The sequence below is a fragment of the Nannobrachium achirus genome (assembly GCF_963921795.1).
Source record: "Nannobrachium achirus genome assembly, chromosome: 16".
In the NCBI taxonomy this organism is placed as follows: domain Eukaryota; kingdom Metazoa; phylum Chordata; class Actinopteri; order Myctophiformes; family Myctophidae; genus Nannobrachium; species Nannobrachium achirus.
Genome location: NC_137823.1, coordinates 28,965,087 through 28,992,345, shown reverse-complemented (window position 1 = coordinate 28,992,345; position 27,259 = coordinate 28,965,087). Strand labels below are relative to the sequence as shown.

Below are 27,259 nucleotides of genomic sequence, written 5' to 3'. Positions count from 1 at the left end.
TCTCCATTCCGACATGTCTCCATTCCGACACTAACCCTATACCTAACCCTAACCCTAACCTCTATGGAAGTGTTGCCACTCCGACAATTAGAAGTCAATGTCGGAATGGAGACATATCGGAATGGAGAGCAGCCCCCCTTTTGCTGAACTGACACCACTGACACAAACACAAACACCCCCCCCCCCCTCCCCCTCTCGCCCAAGGCTGTGTGAGAAAACGTCTTTTACGGCCCAGTTACTGCGCTGCTCGCTTTATTATTAATTAAGCAACTCCAGTTAAAGCCATTTAACAGTGTTGTGAATGAGTTGGAAGTAGCTACAGAAGGTATACAGCGGTGTGGTGGTTCGGTTTTTAACGTGTCTCCGCAGGACGCCTTGAGATGTGGAGCTGATGCAGGATGCACATAACTCTACTTAGTAGGTCTCTGGTGTCTCCTGATTGCTCGGTGTGTGAGAGTGTGCGTGTGCACGCGCGCACGTGTGTGTGCCTTCTCACCGCATGTTTATGCGTTGTGCATATTTTTGGATGTAGCCTATACATACATACATGCATGAGGGCGTGTGTATGCCCTTGTGAGAGTGTGTAATGTGTATTCACATAAATTATAATACATTCATATACGTGTATGTGTGTGTGTGTGTGTGTGTGTGTGTGTGTGTGTGTGTGTGTGTGTGTGTGTGTGCGTGTGCGTGCGTGTGTGTGCGTGTGTGTGTGCGTGTGTGTATGTGTGTGTGTGTGTGTGTGACAAGGCCCTTGGTGTTTAAATCTCCTGTGGCTCCCAATTCATTCTACCTTACATCCTCATAAACATCCTGCCGCAGCTCTCCGTCGGTTTGTTTATGAGCTCCAGCTTCGCAAACCAAAGCCTACACATCTCCAGCTCTCAGAGAGGAATCACCGAACCAATCACCTCATTCACACTGTATGATCATGCTATGATGCTAATACTAAAGGCACGTTTGCTGTACTTTTTCAACAAATCACTCTGCGAAAGTATAGGTCGTTCTGTCATCATTTTGTCAAAGAATCTTTATGAGCCTCGAGACGACTACATTAGAAACTGTGTTACTATTATTACTATTACTACTATTACCATTAATAGTCTGAGTATTTTATGAGAGCAGGGCATGAATTTCATGAAGGCCATGGCCACCGTTACCCCTCAGTTTGGCCTTGTGCCCCTCAAACCAATGACATGACCTGAGGCCACAGTGGCCTTAATGCCCCAGCTGAGTGTACAACTTTCTCCTGTCTCTTTCTTGACAATATGTAGACAGTAGACACCGGTGTCTCTTTCCTGTCATGTAGACACCAGTGTCTTTTGTTGAGATTCTGAATTCTTAACTCCCCGAGTCCCCATCTTTAAACCAATCCAGTGACTTTGATTGGTGCAGGGCTGAGCATGGATAAGATTGTAAATACCATCATTTATCTATTTCACTGCAGATTAGGTTATGGCCTTCCTGCCCTGGCATTGTCTTTGTGCCCTCATAAAATGGACAACACCAAAGGCCAATTGGCCTTGCCCCTAAAATGACGAAATTCCAGGCCTGGTAGAGAGAGAGGAAACAGAGAGTCGGGGAGTAACATGCAGCAAATGGTCTGGCCAGCCAGGAATCAAACCGCCGACTTGCTGTCAGGCATTAGAGCACACATTTGGTATGTGTCCCAACCACTTTTTGTCGTTATTAACATCTTCATCCCCACGAGAGTCAACGCTCTCCTCATCCTCGTGCTCAAGAGCAACTGCTGCGGTGATCGTTTTTCTGGACAAACATCCGCGGTGATAAGAGGTCAGGATAATGACTATAATGACGGAGAAATCACTTCCTGTTCTACCCCACCCAGCATCTTTGTCTCGCCACTACTGGGACACCAAAGTTTCAGCAATTTAGATAGAAGGGTCTGGGTCCCAGCCCTGGACATGTCGGTCTCAGAGGCTGATGGGCCGGCGTTATCTTGAGAACATAAATTGAAGCATGCCTGTGTCGCTGTTCGAAAGGGATTAGTTGGACGCAAGATTAAAAAAAAAGAAAGGATTTTAGGCATTACCGCTTTTATTTAGAAAGTGTGTGTATGTCTGTGTATGTCTATTAGTCTGGGATCACTTCACTTTTCGGGATTGTAACCGGTCTGGAGTGGAAACCATAACACGTCATGTTGTAGTACTCAAATGACTACAATTTGGCCGGAACTATCCACCGGAAACAGTTTTAACCCAAAATAATTCCCCTGCGCTCAAGCCTACCTAATAAACCCCTTGATGCGGAGTAGTTTTGCTTTTGAAAAAATCGTTTGGTACATGCATCTTTTAGTCCAACTGTTAGCGACTGGCAAGACTACACTAGGCTACTGGAGCATTTTAATAGGGATTGTGGAAACAAACGGGGGGAACCAAATCAAAGCGACGCCGGCCGCTTCTTCTAGTGGTTTCCGCGTTGGGCGGAAACCAAACGGCCTGTTGTGAACGAACACCAGGCTTTCCCCCAGAAAGCCTGGTAGGTGAGGTTAATGTCTATACTCCTGTGTGCGTGTGCGTGTGTGTGTGCGTGTGCGTGTGTGCGCTGTGCGTGTGTGTGTACGTGAGTGCACGCACGTGTGTGTGTGTGCATGCGTCATGCGTGCTTATGTACAGTATACAGTATGTACTATTTATTTGGACGTGTGCTCTTGCCTGTAACGTTGCAGCAGTACTTTGTACATTTAATTTCAGTGCTAGGCAGTACCACAGAATGTCTAACCACCGTGGATGGATTCAGCAGGATAATGCTATGGAGGCGTGGTATTAGTCATGCTAATAGCATAATAATGACTTGATCGCGGCCAAACAATCCATCACACTGTACAGCCTGGGATGACTTTAATGAGCATGTGGAAGGGGAGGCAGGCGACGTGAGTCTCACTGCCTGTCACAGCAACATAAAGAACAACCCATTCCTGTCATAACAGAGACACCCCAAAATTATTTTTGGATGTGAAAATGTGGATCCCGTAATGAAGGTTAATGGACTCTCGTTCTTCCATGGGAGAGCTTCTGTCATCGTCTCGTGATTGAATGTTTATGTTAACTTTGTATGGAATGCAAGTTTGGAACACAACACTGGCAGTTTACCGGTACTCACAACTTATTCACTGTGCCAGGCAGGGACGTGCTGGCCATTGGGAAAAGCGGGACAACTCCCGAACGGCCGGTTCATTCCCGGCCGGTCCAGGCCGGCCATTAGGAAAAAATTAAAAATAAAATGTCGGCCTTCGTTCCATTTTGGGGGCTGGGCGGCCAACAAAGTAAATCGTCACTGTCACTGGCAGAAACCTTGTATCTCAAAGTTTAAAATGTGTACATTTTTTCGCAAAGCAAAGCCCTGCTTCATCATACAAGGCTGTCGCACAAAAGTAGTGAAAACAGCAGATCTACAAGCACACGCTTGTAGACACACGCTTGTAGACACAACGCCTCGCGGTGCGAGGCGTTGTGTGCTTGTAGATCGGCTGTGTTTTCACTAGTTTAAATCATTTTTAAAATGGTTTTGGACATACAAGGTTTCCACCCGACAATGACGAAATATAACTCATGTAATTGGCCCACTGGCTTGTCACTTGTCATGATCTGAAATGGCAAATCTTTGAGTAGCATCACGCTATAGAGAGAGATCTCTCTCTATAGCGCGCAATGAGGGCCTCTACAACTCTTTTTCCTGGGCTGAATCAGGTGCCCAGCATGTCCCTGGTTAACTTTGTATGGAATGCCAGTTTGGAACACAACACTAGCAGTTTACCGGTACTCACAACGTATTCACTGCGCAGTTAAAACGAAAGTATTACTCATGCAATGTCAGACTTTGACTCACGAGTGGTACTCATAATGAGTAGGCCTGCTCACATAAAATGAAAACTCACCGTGCTCACGACAACGCAGTGAGCCATTATGAAGTCTCTGACAATAACTTTGAGGACAAATCCTCCAGGCCAAAGGAGAAGTTTATTTCCACGATGCGTAACATACCACAACAATGCCAGAGCATTTTAGAAGTTCCTCCAAAGTGCGAAATAACAAAAGGGGTGGGGGAGGTGGGGGGACCCATTATAGTTAAAGCAAACAGCACACCCTGACCCCTCACAAGTGTGAAACGCAGGCCAAGAGCGGAAGAATGTCAACAAGCCGGCGCAGTGCACAGCATCAGAAACATGTGCTTGGCAACCGCACAGCAACTACACTGGAGATGAAGACCGATAAACCAGACAATAGAGCAAGTTGTAGCAGTAGCAGTACAATAGAATAGAATGAAATAGAATAGAATGTATTAGATGAGAATAGTTTGCAAGTGGTGGACAAAGTACTCAACCCTAGTACTTGAAACAACTATAGCTACTCCCGGTCAAATATTACTGAAATACAAGCGAAAGTTGCGCTGTCAAACTTGAGTTACTGGAGTAGTGTAGTACTTGAAATGTTCCAAAAAACATCAATCGTTGTGAAAATAGCAGATCTACTGGCTCACGACGCGTCGCAATGTGATACATTTGCAAACACCACTGGAGTTTGCTTGGACTGCCGCACATGAAATGATTGTGACAACTTTCTCTCCCTGCATCTTTGAAAGAGAAATACACGCGGCCATATGCTGTATGTCACTACAGAGAGAGTGCTCTTGTGGCGAAACGAGTTCAGCCCAAGCACGCTTAGCAACAGAACAGCCTCGTTGTTTGTTTTGTTGCGTATGAAGGGGAATAAGGCTCCTTGTTTATTATGGCAAGGAAACCGTGTCCCCCTAGGAATGTTGATCTCCCCACGGGCTTTGGTCAAGGGTCCAGCGGGACCAGCCAAGCCTATATTGAAGGGGTCAATCCCACTACATCATTGTGGTGGATTGGCTGTTATAGGCTACCGCAGCTTGAGGAAGTGGCAGTAGAGTGAAAGGCCGCAGGAAAGGAACGCTGTCCTGTTGTGTTTGCTACGGGGAGACTCAGGGGCGTCACAAGGGGGAGGGGGGGGGGGGGGGGGGAGTGGGACTGAGTTACTAGGGCCCAAGGTGGAGGGGCCTACAGTCTTTAGCTATTGAAAAATAGCAGATATACAAGCTCACAGCGCGGCACCGAGTGCCGCGCTGCGATCTTGTAGATCTGCTATTTTTGAAAAGTCGTGAAAATGTGTACAAATCTTATATGTATACTTTTTAAGCGAACATTTGTAACTCACATTTTGCTTCTGGAGGCTCCCTGGAACTAAATATTTTGAAATGGGGGTCCGTGGCCAAATCATTTTGGGGGTCCTTCATGAAAATATTTGAGCACCACTGACATATAAACTTAGATTTTTCAAAAAAACCTAAGAAGGATTTGAAATATTCAAAGACTTGCACAAGTTTTCACGATTAAAAAATAAATAGCAGATCTACAAGCTTGCAGCGCGCTGTGAGCTTTGAGCGGTGCCGCGTTGTGAGCTTGTATATCTATTTTTCAATAGTTAAAGCACAAAATAATTGAAGTGAATCCTTGTACACAGGGCCCAGAGTTTGGTGCGACACCCCTGGGGAGACATACAGCCTTCGACCACACAAACCAACAAAAACGCCAGTAATTCCATGTGAATGGAAGCCGAGGAAGCGGCAGAGACACTTCACTCCACGGCAATTTCCACCCGGCGAGTTCTTATTAGAAAATAAAAGTTACACAACAGCACGTAAAAGTGAAAATAATAGCCTGTCACGTTGTTAAAAAACGTAAAAGGGCTCCCTGTGGACACCAGGGTCTGGGGCAACACGGTATAACCTTAACTGTTATCAGGGCTTGGGGACTAGAGAGAGAGAGAGAGAGAGAGAGAGAGAGAGAGAGAGAGAGAGAGTGTGCGTGTGTGTGTGTGTGTGTGTGTGTGTGTGTGTGTGTGTGCGTGCGTGCGTGCGTGCGTGCGTGCGTGCGTGCGTGCGTGTGCGTGCGCGTGCGCGTGTGCGTGTGTGTGTGTGTGTGTGTTTGTGGGGGGTCCAGCTGATTAGTCTGCAGGGAAACTAACAGGGGACACAGGAACGTGTCAGATTTGGCAAGAATTAGAAGTCTCCTCCTTTCTTTCACTGCACGCAACGTTGTATTACAGTTTCCTCTTTGTTACTCACGCAAACAAAAGTGAATAATCTGGCAACTTTCTTTTTATTACTCTCAAAAATCTTTCCACCCAATTTTAGCTACGAAGGCTGGGAGATTGCCATCAGTCTTTAGTTGAGCAAAGCGATTATAGAGATTGACTTGTGAGTCTACTGAGCAAGTATTGTTGGCGATTATTTTGTGAATGTAATGTTACAGAATAGTCTATTGCAGGGGTTTTCAAAGTGGGTGACGGGGCACCCTGGGGGAGAGACAGCCGCTGACGCCACCGTCCACGTCCATGGACGCGTCCACGGCCGCGTTGTGTGCTTGTAGATCTGCTGTTTTCACTAGTTTAGTACATTTTATAGATGATAAATACAAAACGAACGGTTTTGGACATACAAGGTTTCCACCCGACAACGATGATATGCTATAAATATAAGGTGCTGGGAGTGAAAACTATAATGTAGGGGTGCCTCGGATAAAAAGAATATTCATGGGGTGCCCTGAGACAAAAAGGTTTGGGAACCCCTGGTCTATTGCAACATAATACAATCTTCCAAAATAATCATCAAATGGGCCAACTCCTCCTTTCAAATCTCGCCTGCCCTTTAATGACAATGACATGCCCCAAAATTATGATGCCAGGGTTAAACAGGCCAAAAGGAATTTCCACAACGGATACACCTGCAAAGTTCAAAGAGTCATCCTTCTAATCCATCAGCATAGCCCTTGACAGCGAGCATAGGCTGCGCAGGACATGGAGCACAGTAGTTGAATGACCTGACGGCCATTTAAAATGCAGATAAGCTGCTGACGCCTGTATTCTAAATGATGCATAGGCTCATAATGTACACACTTAAGCTGCAGCAGCAGCGGTTGTGATTTCCTAAACTGATTTGGAAAAGCTCCAGTTTCTCATTCTGGAAGTGGACTCGTGAATTCTGCTGGAATTAGGCCGACACACGGTGGAAACCGTGGGAAGGTGAATTGTTCTTTGCTCTCATGTGTTTCCAAACATGTCTTTGACGAGGCAGGATGTAGAATGTGATAGTTTGTGGATTCTAAAAGGGAATGTCATGATTCGTCCGACTCCTCACTAGACTCCTTTATTCAGGGGCATCAATTGGGTATGGCAGGGGTATGCAGCTGCCATACCCTGGGTCCAGGGGGGAAAATAAAAGTTACTTTTAAATATAAGTCCACGAATGTCTCTTTGTGTATCTGTGATGGTTATTATGTTGTTAAATTACAGTAAAATAACTACAAATTTTACAAAATGGTCACTTTAACAAGTATAATAATGATATTCTCCACACTTTTATTCTCCCCATCTTGACAAAATGGTAAATTCCCAGGTTCTGTAGGTCAGCTGCACAGGTGCAATTCATGTGGCACATTTAATAAACATGCTAAGTTTAGCTGCACTTGAACAACAATTCCAGGCTGCCATATCCAGCCCAAGAAACCATAGAAACCTGTGTAAAAAACTGACAACATTTTTTTTTTTCAGACATTGTGAAAATAGCCGATCTACATGCTCACAACGCCTCGCAGCCTGAGGCGTTGTGAGCATGTAGATCTGCTATTTTCACAATAGAACAGTGTTATACAAAATGTAATGCCTCTTTTCCATGAGGACTCCCATCTTTGCCATACCCTAGCTTTTGATGAACTGACGCCACTGCCTTTATTATGTTGTGATACACAGCAAAAAACTTAATGTTAGGTAATTTATCTCTGGGGGTTAAATTAACACTCCGGTTTTTACTGTGTATATGTGTTATAGCATACCGTTTGTTTAAATTTTTGTTTAAATGTTTGTTATTGTACACGGATCGTGGATAGATTACACCATCTGAACTATGTGGCATTTTCATGGGGCTTAAAAACCACTTGAACCCTATATACTTATTTGACCAAAGTCCCCCGGAGGCCTGTATTAGCTCCACTCCTGTATTCCCTCTAAGCTATTTGCCAAAGTAGCCAATCTACAAGCTCATAATCTGACGCCACGCAGTACATTGTGAGCTTGTAGATCTGCTATTTTCACTAAATGTGCTAGCATTCAAGTGGTTAAAAGAATACATGGCTAAAATGTTACCATGTACACATTTTGAGATATACGGTATAAAATGATTAAGAAACATCCATAGTATACTACTGACTCAATGACTTTGGCTAATTCATTTGGTTAAACAGGTTAAACTGTGTACAGTCACTGTTTTACATGCCCTGTTCACTGCACAGCAGGGACGTGCAGAGAACGTTAGAGAGGCAGGGGCTGACATTTCTAAAAGGACCTTTTGGTGAAAATATTGAAAATAGCAGACCTCTAAGCTCGGCACGATACCACACCGAACTAAGCATAATCAAGTCAATACTGGAGATGCGGTGTAACGCCATGAATTTCTGGGCAATTCTTTCAACATAAGATGCTGCGTTCATGAGAGTTTGGACAAGGCAATTCTCTTGAATGCTGCCTTCAGGTATGGCATGGAAAGAGGGCATTTGTATTTCTATAGTAAAAACTGCATTCATGGTCAGGAAAGGGCACCTTTTACAGACAGATAAAAGGGCAGGGGCTCATGCCCCCTTTGATGTCTATGTGTGCCCGGACCTGCTGCACAGTGCACTGTTCATTCCTGGTGGTCCCACCACACAGAGCAGTTTTTCAGAAGGAGCAGCATCTTCAGTCTTTCTTTGCAGCATAACAACATATTATTTTTCACTCTTATCAGTGACAGTAATAGTGCTGCTGGCTTAGAATCTCAGTTCATTTGAACGTAGTTAAGTTGCAGGGCTGAGCCATCTGCCTTCTGGGAAATGTGGGGTTTGGTATGCCATGACCAAACAGTTGTCTTAATTTCCAAAAAGGCTTCTCAGATTTTCCAAATCATCATGAGAGTTTCCTGAAACCACAGTGTGAGCTGAGATCCAAAAGTACTTATGGGCCCATTTCTGATGAATTTCCATAGGCTATATATTACAAGAGAACTAGTACAGTATACAGTAATACGCTAATGATGCTTGGAATTTATAGTGAAACAGATTACATTTGATTTCGGTCCTGTCCTGAAAAATCAAAACCAAGTTTGATGTGAGCGGTGGTGCATGCGTGTGACCTGGGCATGTCATTATAGGCTAAAAGTAGCATCACACATAACACATTTTGTTATTTCCACATTACATAAAACAGGGCTATACAGTAAGTGACAATATCTTTTAGTCAGGGAATTTTAATAAAACCTGGGAATAAATTTGTTACCAAACGATTTCTTCACCAATGTGTTCGTAAAGATGTCTAGTAACATATCTAACAAAGATTGAAATTCAACATCCCGAGGAGAATCTTTGACAACTAGGGTAATTCTGGGTCTCATTCACTTACTATACACTATACTATAAGGGAGAAAATGACTCCCAAAAAATATGCTTTAAGTAGCATGTGAGGGGTCTAACTAGGTGTTTTTAATTATTCTGAATCCATTGCAAGCATTTGTTTTGCACGAAAAACATTCCTTGGGAATCATTTTGGGAATCATTTTTTTCCCTTATTGTATAGTGTATAGTAAGTGAATGAGACCCAGAATTACCCTAGCTGTCAAAGATTCTCCTTCATTTTCTCAGAAGTACACTTTGTTTTAGTTGAACTGTGTCACCCCTTGTCATAATGTCATTACTATTGCCATTGTAGTAGTGGTAGCCGTACGGTAGTACGCCTGGTCTGTCTCTCAGAAGGGAGTCACCCTGTCAATGATTGACCAACAGGGAGAGCTGGGTTCATTAAGAACCTGATGGGGAGGACTGCTGAGCTGGACATTCCACAGTGGCAGTGGTGGAGATAAATATACTGTACAACTTCCCTTGAGTAAAAAGAAGAATGTTCAGGGGGCGGCAGTGGCTCAGCGGCCTGTAGAGTGGCCGGATGGGAACCGCAAGGTTCCCAGTTCGATCCCGGGCTCCCCCAGAGTTAAGTGTCGAAGTGTCCTTGAACAAGACCCCTAATTGCTCTCGATGTGCAACAGGTTGGTGCCTTGCATGGTTTCCTCCGCCGGCGCCATCTGAATGTGTGTGTGAATGGGTGAATGTATTACACAAGCTATTTAAAGCGCTTTGGATAAAAAAATTAAATCAAATATATATGCACAATTTACCATTTTTACCAGTGGGCTGGTTAAACGTAAAGTTACGCCCAGGGGAAATAGTGCTTAAATATACAGGTGAAAACCCATGCTAAATTTAGATAGGCCTACAGTATGTTTTTTTTTTCTTCTGAATTAAGTCAGTGTAATGCACATTTGTTGTAATGTCTCTTACAAAGTTCTGAAATGCAGAACCTAGGGTTGATACCCTCACAAAAACATGCAGTAATCCTGGTCTCAATAATGCCTCCCCCTGGCCAGCCGGGGCGCCTGATGGAGGGGAAAGGAACTGGTTGGAATAACGTGTTCCTTCCACGTGCTACGTCCATCCCAGGGAAATCCCCCTTGTCAGGTGAAAAGAAACAACTTGGACTACCCATGCATTGAAGGAAGCATGAGGTCAGTCCGTTGCCCGGCAGAGGGAGAGCAGAGCCCAGAATTACATGGGCAATTGGCACTGGGTGAAAATGGGTTACAAAATCGTGGGATAACATTTTTTTGGGGAAAAAAAAATGAAATGCAGAACCATAATGTTTTCTTCTAATCTGCCAATAAGAAATCCTTTAATGAGGAACTGGACAGAAACACAAACTGACACAATTTGGTGCTGGAAATTGAACATATGGACCAGGACAGGAGTGGACTGCATTCCTGAAGTAGCCTTGAGATGGATCCCATCTGGAAAGAGGAAACTAGTCATGCCAAAAACAACCTGGCCTGGAGAACGGTGACCTTAGAATTGAAAACGGCAAACCTAATTTGGGGCGAGGTACAACATGTTGCACAGGATAGGACCAGATGGAAGCAGATAGTCGCAGCCTATAATTTCCACAGGGAACCAAGAGGATCTACTATCTAACTGAATTGCAAACCTCCTTCCGTTGGTTGATGGGAGAGGACATCCCATAATACTGTATACTGTACTGTACGTATGTACATATGTACGTATACGTATGTACGTATGTACGTACGTATGTATGTATGTATGTGTGTATGTATTTTTGTTTTGATTAATTGAATACTTTATTAACAGTTTGCAAAAAGGCTTGTTTCCATTGTTGTCCTGTGTATTCAATTCATCAGGACATATAAAGACATACATACTATACAAGAGATCATCAATACTAGGAACCATAAGTATATTTACAGAAAACCCTTGGGGGGTAATTTATGTTGCAAGCTAGACGGCTTCCAGTTGCAAATTGCAGACAGGTGGTCTTTTATGGCGGTTTTGAAGGAGGGTAGGGAGTCGCAAATGTTGATGTGGCTGTTGGTAGGGCATTCCACCTTTTGGTGGCATAATAGTAGAGTGAATTCATCCCCATATTTATGCAGAATCTGGAGGGAATGGGGTCAGTGGAGCTCCCTCTAGTGTTGTGCCCGTTGATATCACTTTTTTGAAGTATTCAAACAGGTACATGGGCACAGAGCACTGGTCCCTTGAGTATCTTGAGGACCAGGCCCATTGCAAGTTCTACCCTGAGCCATCCCTCCCTCGCATAATGAGCAACTCTGATCGTAAAGTCTATGGCCTTAATTGACTCAAAAAGAATAGATTCAGTTTTTCCCAGGTGTAACGTAATTGTCAACAAATTGCAGTCACATGCTGATGTCATGTCGTTAACGTAAATTAGGAACAGTAAAGGCCCTAGTATGCTTCCTCGAGGAATGCCGCAGCTCACTGGGAGGGCGGAGGACAGGGTTCCGTTCCCATCACCTGTTCTCTCCCCTCCAGTAGATATAGGATTTCATCCAGTTTACAAAAACTGATTGTCTTAAATGTATAGTATAGAGTGACTTACAGTGTCAAATACTTTTTGGAGATGCAACATGACCATGCCGCAGTATTTGCCCAATTCCTCTTCACATTTAATGCAGTTAGAAGCAAGCTAGTTTTAAATGTTGGGGGCTTGACCCTGCAGCTGATGGAGAGGTTTGTTGTAGGCAATAATTGGAGCAAAATAACAGGTTGCGTCTCTGAGGTTAAAATCAACTTTTCGTACACCTAGTCCTAGATTTTCTCGTAGAATGCTATGGTTGTAAAGATGTTGTGAGGGCTTAATGCATGTGTGTGTGTGGGGGGGTGCGTGCTTGTGTAAGGGTGGCCCAACTCACATTAACTGCCAGTGTTTAAACTGGTACCCTTTTGTCATCACCTTGTTACTGAATTTGCCAATAAATAATTGTAAATACACCTTTTTGGTTTGATGTATGTCATTAAGTATTACCATTAGCAGATTATATAATTATAAGTTTCCGACAACGCCACCTCGTTTAAAGAGGAAAGTAAGTGCACAAAAGGCACTACCTTTAAGGACACACAAGTTCGTTTACGGGATATCAGAGCAATATGAACCATGAGGAGAGACTGACCAGGACAACAGTTTAGAAAAAGTATAACAAATCTTTATTTCTAGTGACAGCGGCCTCTATAATGCCAAAAAACACAATAATAAAATAAAAGGGAATCCTATAATCCTATGGCGCCACTAAGCTAAAACCTAAAAAATATAAGAACACTTCCAACAATAAAACAATACTTCACCCCCCCCTTCTTATCGTATCGTTTCTTGGGACAGTTAAGTGCACTTAGCGTGTAGTTCCAGGCCCGTTACGGCCCTCAAATCGTAATAATATAGTATTACGATAAATGGATATTATACAAGGAGCGCAGATTAGTGACTAATAATTATTACTATAAACTAAGCAGATATCAAATAATAAGCAGCGTATCGTTCAAGCAGGTGGGAATAGTGACTTCTACAGCAGGTGGAATGGCACACACAGCGACACACAGCTCATCTCTGGTCGTCTACTTCTTTAGTCCACTCATCTGTGAATACAAAGAATACGCCAGTATCCTTGTCGCGACGACTATACAGCTCAATTCTAGGCCAGTGACTTTAGTGACAGTGGTGTACAGGATTGGATACTCACACGCAGGCAGCCTTGTGGGCTGCCGCTGCGAATAGTTCGCACGACACCACAGTAGTCACAACGACCCCTCTCGTTAGCCGGGTAGCCGGTTCGGCTCGTCGGGACCCTCTCGCTCGTCTCTGGATGGCCCGGACACTGCCTGGTAACGCTGGCACCCGGATCACCGTCTGGAATCCGCTGGGTTTGTATAAGGTAAAGTGCTACTCGGTCCTAGCACTTTAGTTCAGTAAGGTTCAATAAGGTTCAGTTCAGTTACTGCCTGGCTCGGCCTGTGCCTGTCTCTCTGTTCATCACAGCCGGCCACCTGAGTCACTTCCCTCAGCCCGCTCCACACACACACGTCTGCACCCCTTGCTCGTTCCCTAGACTGAGCCTGGCGTTCCTCTTAAAGGGCCGCCTCCCACTCTGCCAGCCGCCCATTGGCTGGTCATGACGTTAGTCCCCCATACATTGGCCAGCACCGGCGTCTAGTTATCCTATCAGTTCGCATTCAGACTCACACATGGAAAGAGAGGAGGTTTTAAAGGGGGACAGCAATACAACATTATAACCAAACGAAACATATTATACAAATTATACAAAACATGTTCAACAGAAGGAAATAATTGTAAAAACAACAATTATTAAAGGAAAGAAAAATAAAAAGAATAACGCTGCTTTCCACCCCCTCACACTCCCCCCTACTTGATCGTTAGCAGTCCCTGCGACTAACTCAACCGGGCTGTACCGCACAGACGGCTGCCCAAATTAACTCCAGCAGAACGTCGGGGCCCTGATACCTCCCTGAAAGCTTCTTCCAGTTAGGCTGTCGTCTTGGTTGAATGCATCCTCCCTTTCTCCGCCTCAATGGGACGGCCTGAGCCTCGTTCCCCCAGGTGACCTGCAACTGGGGTTCGTCCTGGAGCTTCTGAAGGGCCATCTCCTGTTCCTCAGACAGCTGCTGGTGTTCTCTCATCGGGGACACGCTCCGTCTGTTGGCCTCTTGCAACTCTGCGCTGAGGCCCGTTATGGTGATCTCCAGCTGGGCTTTCTCCTGGCTCAGCCTCTGACGCAGAGCACCACCTCCCTCCAGCTCCACCGCCTGTTGCCTTACCTGCAGCTCCAGAACACGCACCTTCTGGTCAGCTGCTTGTGCCTGGCTGTTATACTCACTCTCCATCTTGGCCCATCTGAGGTTGGTGTCCTCCAGCAGAGCCTGGGTGCTCTCTGTGTGTCTCCTTTGCAGCTCAAACTTCTCCTGCTCCTCCTTCAACGAGTTGGCGCTCTGAACCGCCACCTTCCTCAGCTCACCGATCTGCTTATTTTTGCACTCACGAATGACCTGGGTTTCCCGCCGTAGGCCTCGAACTGTCTCCTCTAGCTTGCGGACGCGCTCCTCAGAGTCCCGCTGCTTAGCTCTATACGCCTCAATTTCGCTGTTCTTTCTGTCCAAAAGGGCCCGCATATCCCGATCGTGTCTCTGCTGCATTAACCTAACTTGTAATCCTGCATCCGGTAAGCCACATAATGGAACTCTCTCCCTCGGTACCCCCATAACCTGACACTCCCCAACAAACGCCTCATTAGCCCTCCTTCCCATAGGTGGGGAAATAACCCCTGTCGCACGGGCTCCGGCAACAGGGCCCTTTAGTTTAACGACGGCTGATTATTAGTGCACCATCTAGCTATGTGTCCCGGTCGTTTGCATTGTCTGCATATTGGCCTCCCCTCCCCATCCCATTCATGTCTCTGAGGTGGCGCGTACCGGCGTGCAGGTGGCACATAAGGCGCCTCAGGCGGCGGTGGTTGGGAACGCACAGCAGGAGCGGCAGCTTGGATGAGCGGTCGGAGTTCACTCATCAACTCCTTCGTCATACCTTGCAACTGCGTCTTGACATCCTCCATTATTTCTCGCTTCAGTTCATCTCTCCACGCCGAGGTCTGTGGTGGCACAGGGACAGTTACGGGGTTAATAGCATGACAAGCAATTTCAGTAGCTGGCGTACCTCCATGTTCCGTGTCCAACGTCAAGGCCTCCTGTCGCAGCGCGGCGAAGTCTTCGTCAGGGTGGCGTCGAGCATATATTCTCAGTGCTTGGCCAAGTGGGCCCTCAGTTAATCCCATAAGAAACTGGTCTTTCAGAACGGCCTCGGAGGGGGCTGTAGTCGCATCATAACGCCGCAACCCACAAAATAATTCTCTAAGTCTCAGAATAAAGGCACTGACACTCTCTCCAGGGCGCTGTGCGCAACTATAAAATTGTGAGCGTACCTTTGCAACAGGGATTGTTTCCTTGTACACGTTATCTAGATGAGCAAAGATTTTGGCCACAGTATCTCGATCCCCCTCATCCAACACATTAACTTGCCGTCTAGCTTCATCAGTCAAGGTTTGTAATAGAATGGCAACCTTTTTAGCCTCATTAACATCTTGCGTCCCCAATAGCCCTTTAATCTGTACTTTCCATTCCCTGTACTTAAGTTCACCCTCTGTACCTCCAAACGTGGGCAGCCACGGGGCGCCTGGATACACCGGCATCATCATCATATTAACAAGTTCACAATTACACACTTATTCAATCTCTCCTCTATATTGCTCTGTGTCCGATCCTGCCGCTACTAACGCCAATTATGTAAGGGTGGCCCAACTCACATTAACTGCCAGTGTTTAAACTGGTACCCTTTTGTCATCACCTTGTTACTGAATTTGCCAATAAATAATTGTAAATACACCTTTTTGGTTTGATGTATGTCATTAAGTATTACCATTAGCAGATTATATAATTATAAGTTTCCGACAACGCCACCTCGTTTAAAGAGGAAAGTAAGTGCACAAAAGGCACTACCTTTAAGGACACACAAGTTCGTTTACGGGATATCAGAGCAATATGAACCATGAGGAGAGACTGACCAGGACAACAGTTTAGAAAAAGTATAACAAATCTTTATTTCTAGTGACAGCGGCCTCTATAATGCCAAAAAACACAATAATAAAATAAAAGGGAATCCTATAATCCTATGGCGCCACTAAGCTAAAACCTAAAAAATATAAGAACACTTCCAACAATAAAACAATACTTCACCCCCCCCTTCTTATCGTATCGTTTCTTGGGACAGTTAAGTGCACTTAGCGTGTAGTTCCAGGCCCGTTACGGCCCTCAAATCGTAATAATATAGTATTACGATAAATGGATATTATACAAGGAGCGCAGATTAGTGACTAATAATTATTACTATAAACTAAGCAGATATCAAATAATAAGCAGCGTATCGTTCAAGCAGGTGGGAATAGTGACTTCTACAGCAGGTGGAATGGCACACACAGCGACACACAGCTCATCTCTGGTCGTCTACTTCTTTAGTCCACTCATCTGTGAATACAAAGAATACGCCAGTATCCTTGTCGCGACGACTATACAGCTCAATTCTAGGCCAGTGACTTTAGTGACAGTGGTGTACAGGATTGGATACTCACACGCAGGCAGCCTTGTGGGCTGCCGCTGCGAATAGTTCGCACGACACCACAGTAGTCACAACGACCCCTCTCGTTAGCCGGGTAGCCGGTTCGGCTCGTCGGGACCCTCTCGCTCGTCTCTGGATGGCCCGGACACTGCCTGGTAACGCTGGCACCCGGATCACCGTCTGGAATCCGCTGGGTTTGTATAAGGTAAAGTGCTACTCGGTCCTAGCACTTTAGTTCAGTAAGGTTCAATAAGGTTCAGTTCAGTTACTGCCTGGCTCGGCCTGTGCCTGTCTCTCTGTTCATCACAGCCGGCCACCTGAGTCACTTCCCTCAGCCCGCTCCACACACACACGTCTGCACCCCTTGCTCGTTCCCTAGACTGAGCCTGGCGTTCCTCTTAAAGGGCCGCCTCCCACTCTGCCAGCCGCCCATTGGCTGGTCATGACGTTAGTCCCCCATACATTGGCCAGCACCGGCGTCTAGTTATCCTATCAGTTCGCATTCAGACTCACACATGGAAAGAGAGGAGGTTTTAAAGGGGGACAGCAATACAACATTATAACCAAACGAAACATATTATACAAATTATACAAAACATGTTCAACAGAAGGAAATAATTGTAAAAACAACAATTATTAAAGGAAAGAAAAATAAAAAGAATAACGCTGCTTTCCACCCCCTCACACTTGCGTGCGTGCATGCGTGCGTGTGTGTGTGTGTGTGTGTGTGCATGCGCGTACGCGCGTGTGCATGGTGCTCATGTGTGTTTGCTTGTATCCCCAGGGTATAGTTATTAGATGCCATCCACACACAGTATCAGATTGGACTCTGCAACAGTGATCAAAAGGGAATGGGGCCAGTTGGGGCTGCAGCCAGGCTGATGGCGCTTAGATTAACTGTGATTAGAGAGAGAGGGGGGGGGGGGAGGGGGGGGGGGGGGGGGGGGGGGGGGGGTCAATGTAGCCTTGTCCACCCAACTTCTCCAGTTCTTTCAAGAAAGAACAGTCATATCAGTATACAATCATTTAGACATATTTGTTATAAGTAGGCCTATGGCCATTGATGTCCCTGTTATGCAATATGCAGTGTCATTTACTGACAAACATCACAAGTATATGCTAGTGTTAAACACAATATTTGGTTTAGAATCTAATAATCAGTGAGCTGCTTGCTACTTTGACAAAACCTTGGTGAAACACCATAGCTCTCTCTCAACTGATCAAACATGACAGCACCCTCTAATGAACCTGTCAGATCATGATGAGGCAGACAGGGACGGACTGGGCAGGGGGGACAAAAACGGATATTGACAAAGTTATGGAGGACAAAAATAGACTTTGTTTGAAGGCGGGACTGGAGGGACACACGAGGGAGAGAGAGAGAGAGAGAGAGAGAGAGAGAGAGAGAGAGAGAGAGAGAGAGAGAAAGAGAGAGGGTGGGTGTGTGGAGGAGGGGGCGCACTGACTGCACGCACGGACGAACCAAAGTGCGCACTGCACTGGGATCAGTGGGATGATGACTGCTGAAGTGAAGGCTACTTTGGGGATAACGGCAGCCTGTCAGACTCCAGCTATTAATGACATCGGCGCACATATTTGACCGCGCGGCTCCTTTGAAAATGCACTTGACCGAATAGGCTTCTGCTGGATTCACCTTTTTCCCTCCATTGAGTGGAGAAACGATGGTTCTTTTTGAAAGCACGTCGTCACGTCAGACCAAGTGAGGATGAAACTGCGCACGTTCATAACTTTATGAACCCACCGCCGCCGGGCGCCAGTTTATCCTAATTATTTGAGCGTCACAAACCACTGGGACAACTTTTGTTTTCTTTCTTTTTAAAGACAAACTTTTTGGAACCAAATGACATTTATATTTATTTGACGCGCACAGAACGTTGTTTTGTCCATCGAACTGGTTGAGGATGGGAACGTCGGTTGGTTATGTGGTATTTTGGTTGCTGCCCGCAGTGGTCAGGGCTCTGGGATACACGGAGCCCGCAGCAGGGAGTCTCCACACGGCTCTGGCCAGCAGCGCGCAGGGCTTCAATGGGAGAGCGGCTAGCAGGCACAGGTAGGTCACCACCTGAGTCCCCGTAAGTTACAGACTTGTATATCCCTGGAAGGTCACTGTTCACATGTATAAGATGGAATCTGCTCATCTGTGTCTGAAGTCACATCTATTGATCACTTATTGATCACTGATGATCAATGAACAACAGCAGTCCATTGATCAGTGGTTTTCAAACTTTTTCATGTTAGGGACCCCCAAAGTAGCCTATTTGAATGACCACGGACCCCCACCGGAAAATATTTTGTGCCAGGGGACCCCAAACTGCCCATGTATAGGTTATTTTTCCAAGATCTTTTGAAAATAGCACATCTACAATCGGTTATGTTTTAAAATATCTGATGTAGGCTATTTAGCCTATATAGGGTTAAAGTATGAGGACCATTTGAGGACTCCTGGAGGAGACCTCTTCAACTTATTCCTGTGCATGCATATTTAATATTGGTTTATTGGCTGTTAAAATAAAATAAAATAAAAATCTACAAGATCACAACGTATTTGAAAAATCTTTTTCATTTTGGAATAATTTAAAATTTGTTAACAAAAATCTTTTCTTCTGGGGGTCCTTGGGAGAAACTCTTTTCAAATGGGGTCTGTGTGGCCAAATACACATCAGTTTGGCACTAAAAAGTTGGAGAACCACTGGCCTAAATTCTACCTTGCCGTTTTGTCAATTAAATAAAACGTCAACTATTATAATAATAATGATTGTTCTGTCAAGTCTTTGATTGATTGAATATTTTATTAGACAGAAATGTAAAACACCACACTATAGTGCAGCCAAAACACTTAGTCTAAAAGGATTGCACCAACCAAGTCCTTACGGTCTTGTTTCCATTGAGTCTCCCAGAGGTGAATAATACCTACTGTACCATACTGTACGCCTTTGGAACTCTGACAAGTTGTGACACTATAGGAAAAAGGAACATCAAAACACGGACCCACGAGAAACACCTATTCCTGGATGTTGAGGAGTATGAGAGTGCTGAATTAGGTCTCCCCAACTAACTAAACCAGTAAGACTCCCTAATCGGGAGATAAGCGACCTTCACGTCACATACAAAAACTTTAGAAGGCAATCGTAACCAATCAGGAGGGAATATGGGAAAAGGCACAGATCCATGTTGATGACATGACTTTAGAATACTGTGTACTGCTTTGTGTGATTTTAGGCCAAAATCTGTAGGTCCAAAAATGTGTTTTGCAAGAATCGGCCTGATGGTGGCGCTAGAATAGAGGGCCATGTGAGAAATGAGGGGTGGAGGTTGTGGTTTGCCAGCCAAGGAGTATGTGTGCATAGTTTGGCATGGATAGGGGCAACGGTGGCGGAGATAAGAGTAGGGCAAAAGTGTGACGTGACGTGACGTGACGTGACGTGGCGTGGCGTGACGTTATGTGACGGACAGACTGATTGACTTACTGACTGACTGACTGACGGACAGCCGGTGGAGCTTTTCATAGTAACTTGCGACCTGACGGTCGCAACAAGGAGAAGGTGTCAAAATTAGAAATCATTGCTGTCATCACTAGGCATAATGCCAACATTTCCAGTTTTGCGGGAGAGTCTCTTGATTCAGCCTGTATGCTCACACACACACACACACACACACACACACACACACACACACACACACACACACACACACACACACACACACACACACACACACATGCGCACTTGAACCCTTGGATCACTGGTCTCCGTCAGACACTTAGCCTAAATATTTTCACTTGGGTATAGTCTACTCTCTGATTCATGACCATGGCGAGTTGGTTGATTGGGAGTCAATGGCGGTGAAACAGCTGATGTCACCACCACCAGTGAACAAACACACACTCGAGTGTTTATTGTCATGTTGCTGCCCTATAATATTTGTTGTCAGCATGCGTGTAACGGTGCTCCTTATTGCTTTAGGGGGCCCATGTGGCGCAGACCACCTCTCACCCCTGGTCCCGTAAAAACCAGGTGTGTGTGTGTGTGTGTGTGTGTGTGTGCGCGCGTGTGTGTGTGTGTGGGGGGGGGGGGGGGGGGGGAGGGTGTGTGTGTGTGTGTGTGTGTGTGCGTGGCCGTGTGTGTTTAAATGGGCAAAGAAAGAGTGATTGGGTGACGAATGAGAAAGTACACCTTGCTAGGGTGTGTGTGTGTGTGTGTGTGTGTGTGTGTGTGTGTGTGTGTGTGTGTGTGTGTGTGTGTGCGTGCGTGCGTGCGTGCGTGCGTGTGTGTGTGTGTGTGCGTGTGTGTGTGCACGCGCGTGTGCTTCCACGTGTCTGTGCGTGCCTGCCCTTCTATACTTCCATATGGTGTGCGTCTGCCCGCATATGTTTACACTTTATCATACGTGCGCATGTGTGTGTAAGACAGCCTTGGCTGCTGGGAGTCATAAGCTCTTCCAATATGAGGCTGCATGACGTGTGACTCCACATCACACAGGTCTGGTTGCTGGCTGCTACTGTGGCTGCGTTGGGCGCTGAGATGTAGAGGTTGGTCTCTTGTGTATATTGAAGCCAGACCTCCTGCTACTGTGAGGCCGCAGAAGAGAGAGAGAGAGAGAGAGAGAGAGAGAGAGAGAGAGAGAGAGGAGGAGGGGGCATCTGTTGAGCAGGAGACGGTGCAAAACAGTAACGTGAGAGTTGTGAGAGAAACGAGAGAGAGAAACAAGACCAAAACCCTGGTATCATGGTTCAACCTCTGGGGTTCGTGAAGGTGCAGACTATAGCAAATTCCATGGTAAACCAGCTAGCTGTCTCTGACAGGGATGTGCAGAGAATGTTAGAGAGGCAGGGGCTGACATTTCTAAAAGGGCCTTTTGGTGAAGATATCGAAAATAGCAGACCTCCAAGCTCACAACGCGTCGCAGCGCGACACGTTGTGGACTTGGAGGTCGGCTATTTTCAGTACTTAATAACACACTAAACTAAGCATAATCAAGCCAATACTGGAGATGTGGCGTAACAGCATGGACTTCTAGGGCAATTCTTTCAACATAAGAAGCTGCATTCAAGTTCAGGAGAGTTTGGACAAGGCCATTCTCTTGAATGCTGCCTTCACGTATGGCATGGAAAGAGGGCATTTACTACATTTCTTTCACCATAGTAAAAACAGCATTCATGGTCTGGAAAGGGCACTTTTTACAGACGGATAAAAGGGCTGTCTATGTGTGCACGTGCCTGGTCTTTGAAATATCTTGTTTGGGTCCAAAGTGACGGACAGACAGACGGATGGAATAACACCACTGTCCTTTAGAGCTTTGCCGCTAGCAGGGCTAAAGATAGAGAGGAGAATGAGGCAAAGGCAATAACAGAGAATGGGAAAGAGAATGAAAAAGAAGGGGCAGAGAGGGGAGTGAAGCGAAGAAATGAGAGAGACCACAATAAAGCAAAAGAAGAGTGAGAAAGAAAACCCAGAGTTGTTATGAGAGAACGTGCTGAGGGAACGAGAATTCGTTGAGAGAGAGAGAGGGAGAGGGAAAGAGAGAGAGAGACAGAGGGATTAAGCAAAACAAGACTTGAGGGTAACTGAGGGAGTTGCATGGCTAAAAAAGACAAAAGAGAGGGAAACGGTCATGAAAGAGTGAATACAAAAGACCTCAAAAGAGAGAATGAGAGCGAGCAAGCGTGACACGAGAGGAAAGAGGAGAGGAGTCCTTAAATGTCGGTCCCCTACGCTAAAAGCTACAGTTTATGACGAAGTCAGCACCGCTGGGCCGTGATGTATACTATCTCTAACACCTTCATACACACACAAACACACACTCTGATGCATCGGGCGAGCGTGGGCGCGGGGGGAGTCGGGGGGAGAGGGGGGGAAGGCGCTAGCCCGTGGTGCTACTGCGCACCCTCCAACATCTGTTTGAACTCAATTGATTTGTTTTGACAGATGTGTGAAGTATTCCATAAGTGGTGAAGGCTGTTTGAATGACTTAGAGACGTCCAAGAGAGTCATGGCGTAGGAGGAGGAGGGTCTCATGCATGCAGCAGGACCCCCTCGCCACTACTATCCGACACATCTCCTGCCAGAATCCCAGCGCCACACATCATCGTCGACTTGAAAGAGAAACAGAGAGGGGAGGGAGAGTGTGGGAGGCGGAGGAGGGGAGTATGTGAAACTTACAGTACTATGCAGGTGGAGCGGGACGCGGATGGAGCGTATACTTTCTGTTCACACTACATGCTTCTTTGTGTGAGAAGTACTAGAGCATGGGTCTTCAATGTTTTCAGGCCAAGGACCCCTTAGTTGAGAGAGAGATGAAGCAGGGACCCCCACAAACGTTACATAGATTCCATATAGTTTAATCGATTGACAGCGCAATCATCAGTGTATTTTGGATTCATGTCAATTTGTGTTTTCAGATATTTAACTACTTAAATCGTCGATACTTAGTAAATTTGACCTTTCGCTCTGTACTTGGTCTGCTCTTTTTCCTCCCCTACACCAAACCTCTTTTCCGAAAATAGCCGATCTACAAGTTAACAACGCCTCGCAGAGCGAGGCATTGTGAACTTGTAGATAGTCTATTTTCGGCTAAAGTTCTCTGAATATGGACACTAGGGTTCAAGTAGTTAATATAAAAAAGGAGAAAAAAAGTTTCTATCACACAAAGATTTGGAAGCCCCCCCTGTATTAACTCTGTGGACCCCCTAGGCGTCCCGGACCCCCTGTTGAAGACCCTTGTACTAGAGAAGAAGAAGATTCCTGTAGTTGTAACAAACACGCTGCCGTCACTTCCCCCCAATCCCCTGGCTGTACTCCGACCTCCTGCACACTTATACACACATGTGCACTGCCACACACACGCGCGCGCACACACACACACGCATGTCCTCGGTTGTGTGCGACCTCCTGCCCTACCACCATGCCAGTGGCGTCAGTTCAGAAGAAGGTAAGGTATGGCAACATGATAGGTGTCTTGCACGTGCGCCTTCGCGCGCGTGCAAGACACCTGTCATGTTGCCATACCTTAGCAACAGGCATGATACATTCATTTTAAGAACTACATTCTATTTTTTCCCCCAAAATTTTCTATGGTTTCTTGGGCTGGATATGGCAGTCTGGAACAGTTGTTCAAGTGCGGCTAAACCTGGCATAATATAGTAGGCTAAACGTGCTACAATTAACAATAATGAATTGCACCTGTGCAGCTGACCTGAGGAACCTGGGAATATTATTCTGTCAAGAATAATAACCTTGTTAAATTTTTCATTTGTAGTTATTTTGATGTAATTTAACAACATAACCAGCACAGATAGACAAAGAGACATTCATGGATTTATATTGTAAAGTAACTTGTATTCTCCCCCCCTGGACCCAGGGTATGGCAGCTGCATACCCCTGCCATACCCAATTGACGCCCCTGCACCATGCCACTGCGGGCCAGCAGGAATTAGCTGCATCACAGAACAAAATATGAGTTCCAGATGTCATGTTGACTTGATGAAAAATAGTGGAAGGCAGAGAGAAAAGCAGCTTAGAAGTCTATATTAGTTTTTAAAGGCAACGGAGACAGAAACCGGAAAGATGCAGGAGCAAGACGCAGGGGGTGGTTTTGGAGTCAAGCATGCAAACCAGCGACCGGCGAGCTCTGTGTGCGACGGCGACCCCGTTTAAACGCTGTGAGACTCTCTGAGTTAAATGAACACTGAAGGCTTTATTGTGTAGAACAGTGTTTTTCAACCAGTGGTCCGGGGACCACCAGTGGTCCTTGAGGGGGTTCCAGGTTGTCCCCAGCTAAATGACGGAGAGTTGGTAACTGAATGGACCCTTTATAGATCTTTAACTCTTGAGAGTGTAAAATGAAACCAGTAAGACTCCCTAATCGAGAGATAAGCGACCGTCAGGTCACATACACAAAAGGCAATGGCAGCCAATCAGGAGGGAATATGGGAAATGGGTCAGATCCATGTTGATGACATGACGTTATGAGAGATACTGTGCGCCGCTTTGCGTGATTTGTGGGCAAAATCCGTGGAGCAGTGTCCAAAAATGTGTTTTGCAAGAATCGGCCTCATGGTGGCGCTAAGAGGGCCATGTGAGAAATGAGGGTTGGAGGTTGTGGTTTGGCAACCAAGGAGTGTGTGTGCAAGGTTTGGCATGGATCGGGGCAACGGTGGCGGAGATATGAGTAGGGGAAAAGTGTGATGTGTGACGTTATGGACCGGTTGGATCCGTAAGGGTTTAAAGGGTTTATTATTGAAGTCTACACAATTGGAGAATGTAGAAGAATTTTGATCAACGTTTGCCTGTTGTCTCTCCTACATGTATGTACCACATCAATTCAACATGGAATTCAACCCTAACATCTTATCCAATCTGTGAGAGGCTGAATCTAATCAAATGGTGGTCCATGACTCAGATGGTGAATAAATAACAGACCTTGATATGAAAAAAGGTGAAAACCACTGGTGTAGAACAAAATGGCTATGGGGGAACTGTTCAGGTGTGAGAGGAATAGGTGAAGTGCAATGTCTAATATAGCCTGTGGTAACAGTGTAATACCTTCCCCAAGTCTGCTGGGTGTCATTGAGTTTGAAAGACATCAGCCTCCATAAATGGCCACAGATTCGACCCATATATCCCCCTGCATACATGTGAACCTTTAGCGGTAGATAAAGTAACTTGACAGCAAACAGAGGTAACATTGCACATTCTCTGTATATCTTAGAGACTGCGCAGGTTAAACAGTCTGAGAAGTAGTTTACACAGGCATGCTGTGTCCTGATGATGGAGCAAGGCGTTTCTGTGTGATGTTTGCGTGTGGTGTGTGTGTGTGTGTGTGTGTGCGTCTGTGCGTCCGTGCGTCAGTGCATGCAGTCTATCTGCATCTCGGTGGCTGTATGTGAGTGTGTGCATGGCCGCTCTTATACATCCGTGTGTATGTGCGCAGATCTCTGCGCGGACAGAAGGAATGCACGTGCACACACACACGCGCGCGTGCACTGCTTCCTGCGCTCAAGTGTGCACACGCACGCGTGTGTGTGATGTCCATGTCTCTCTGTTTGTGTGTCTTTCTGTGTTGACAGGGCTATGCCTTTACAAGGACACTGGTGGGGTGGTTGACCCTCCGGGGTCAAAGGTGGAATTCTGCACCCCACCCCGTCCATGGAAGTCATTCAGAGCCTCAGTGGAAGCCTCCCCTTGAAGTATAAATGGAAGGTGACGCAACAATGGAGGCCGCTAAGTGAATTCTTTGTGGCAGGGATTAAAATCTCCACTCCAAACACTCTTTGTCTTTCTCCCTCTTGTCTCTCACTCTTTGACAGGGTTACTCTGTCAATCACTCTGTCCGTCTCTGTTGACATTTCCTCCATATTTTCTCTCTTACTTTAGCACGGAGCACAGAGGACGCTCGGTGCAGCATGCAGAAGCATGAGATTCACCTGCGAGGCGTTGTGAGCTTGTAGATCGGCTATTTTTGGCAAAGAGGTTTGGTGTAGAGGGGGAAAAGAGCAGACTAAGTACAGAGTGAAAGGTCACGTTTATTAAGTATATTATTAAGTTCAAGTGGTTAAATATCTGAAAACACAAATTGACATGAATCCAAAAAACACTGATGATCGTGTTGTCAAACAATGAAACGATATGGAATCTCTGAAAAGGTTGTGGGGATCCCTGCTTCATCTCTCTCTCAACTAAGGGGTCCTTGGCCTGAAAATGTTGTAGACTCCTGGTTTAGATCACAGGCCAGCGGCTGCCCGCCTTAGTTGACTCTTTGCCAAGCGGTTTATACAAGAAGGTGAATGCTTTACCGGGGGATAAAGAGATACTCTGGCAGGTGCAAAACCTCTCCCCACGCCGAGTTACAGCTTTGTAAAAATAAATAATAAGTTAGGGAGGAGAGGAACTGTCATTGTGTCACGCCTGGCAAAATAGTAACAATCTGTGTGTGCGCAACGTGAGCGTGCGCGCGCGTGTTTGTGTGCGTGTGTCCAAAGCTAATCTTGCAAGCCGCTGGACCGATTAGCTGCCACATTTCTTTTGCACACTGCCAGTAGGCCGACTTATTATGTCCTCACCACACATTTCTTTTCACGTGTATTTTATATACTGTACGTATACTTAAAAAATATATTCAACTTTCATTTTATAATGGAAGTCATTGGGGCTCGCCTCGGGCTGAAACCTTCCCCGCATTATTTTATTGCGTTAAAAGTCGTGTAATTGGACCATCATGACCGATGACACAGCCACTTTGAACTGACCCTGAGGATCTGCCGGCTAATAGCACGCCTGGATGCTACTGCAAGTTGCTAAAGCGTGACACACAGTTTCAAACCACAACCTCATGCGTGGTTTCACGAGAAATTAGGGGGAAAAACAGGAAATGCAATTCACTGGATGGAAACCTTCATGTGCCAACTCTTTGGTTACTAAGTTTGTCGAGCATGCGGGTACAATAACAGACGATGACAATGTGTTGTTCGGTGACTGCATGTAAAGCTGTTGCGGCCAACAGTAATACAGTTGGAATACTTAAATTGTCAATAACCTGTCATCTATTTCCAAAATGATTTCCACATGGGTGGTAAATCTTGGCGAAACAACTATTGAATGAATACACAATGCTGCCTAAGAATGGAAAGTTACCTTGATGTC

The 27,259-nt window shown here is 45.7% G+C and overlaps 1 protein-coding gene across 1 annotated transcript in view; it reads left to right on the top strand.

The window, feature by feature from the left end:
• Positions 1–18,089: 18,089 nt before the first annotated feature.
• The window catches only part of emilin1a (elastin microfibril interfacer 1a), a 42,665-nt gene continuing 33,495 nt past the window's right edge, over positions 18,090–27,259 (top strand). Inside the window, exon 1 of the mRNA XM_080744417.1 lies at positions 18,090–18,672. Coding sequence (XP_080600543.1) covers positions 18,524–18,672 — 149 coding nt within the window. The 5' untranslated portion in view covers positions 18,090–18,523. The remainder of the gene's footprint in view (positions 18,673–27,259) is intronic.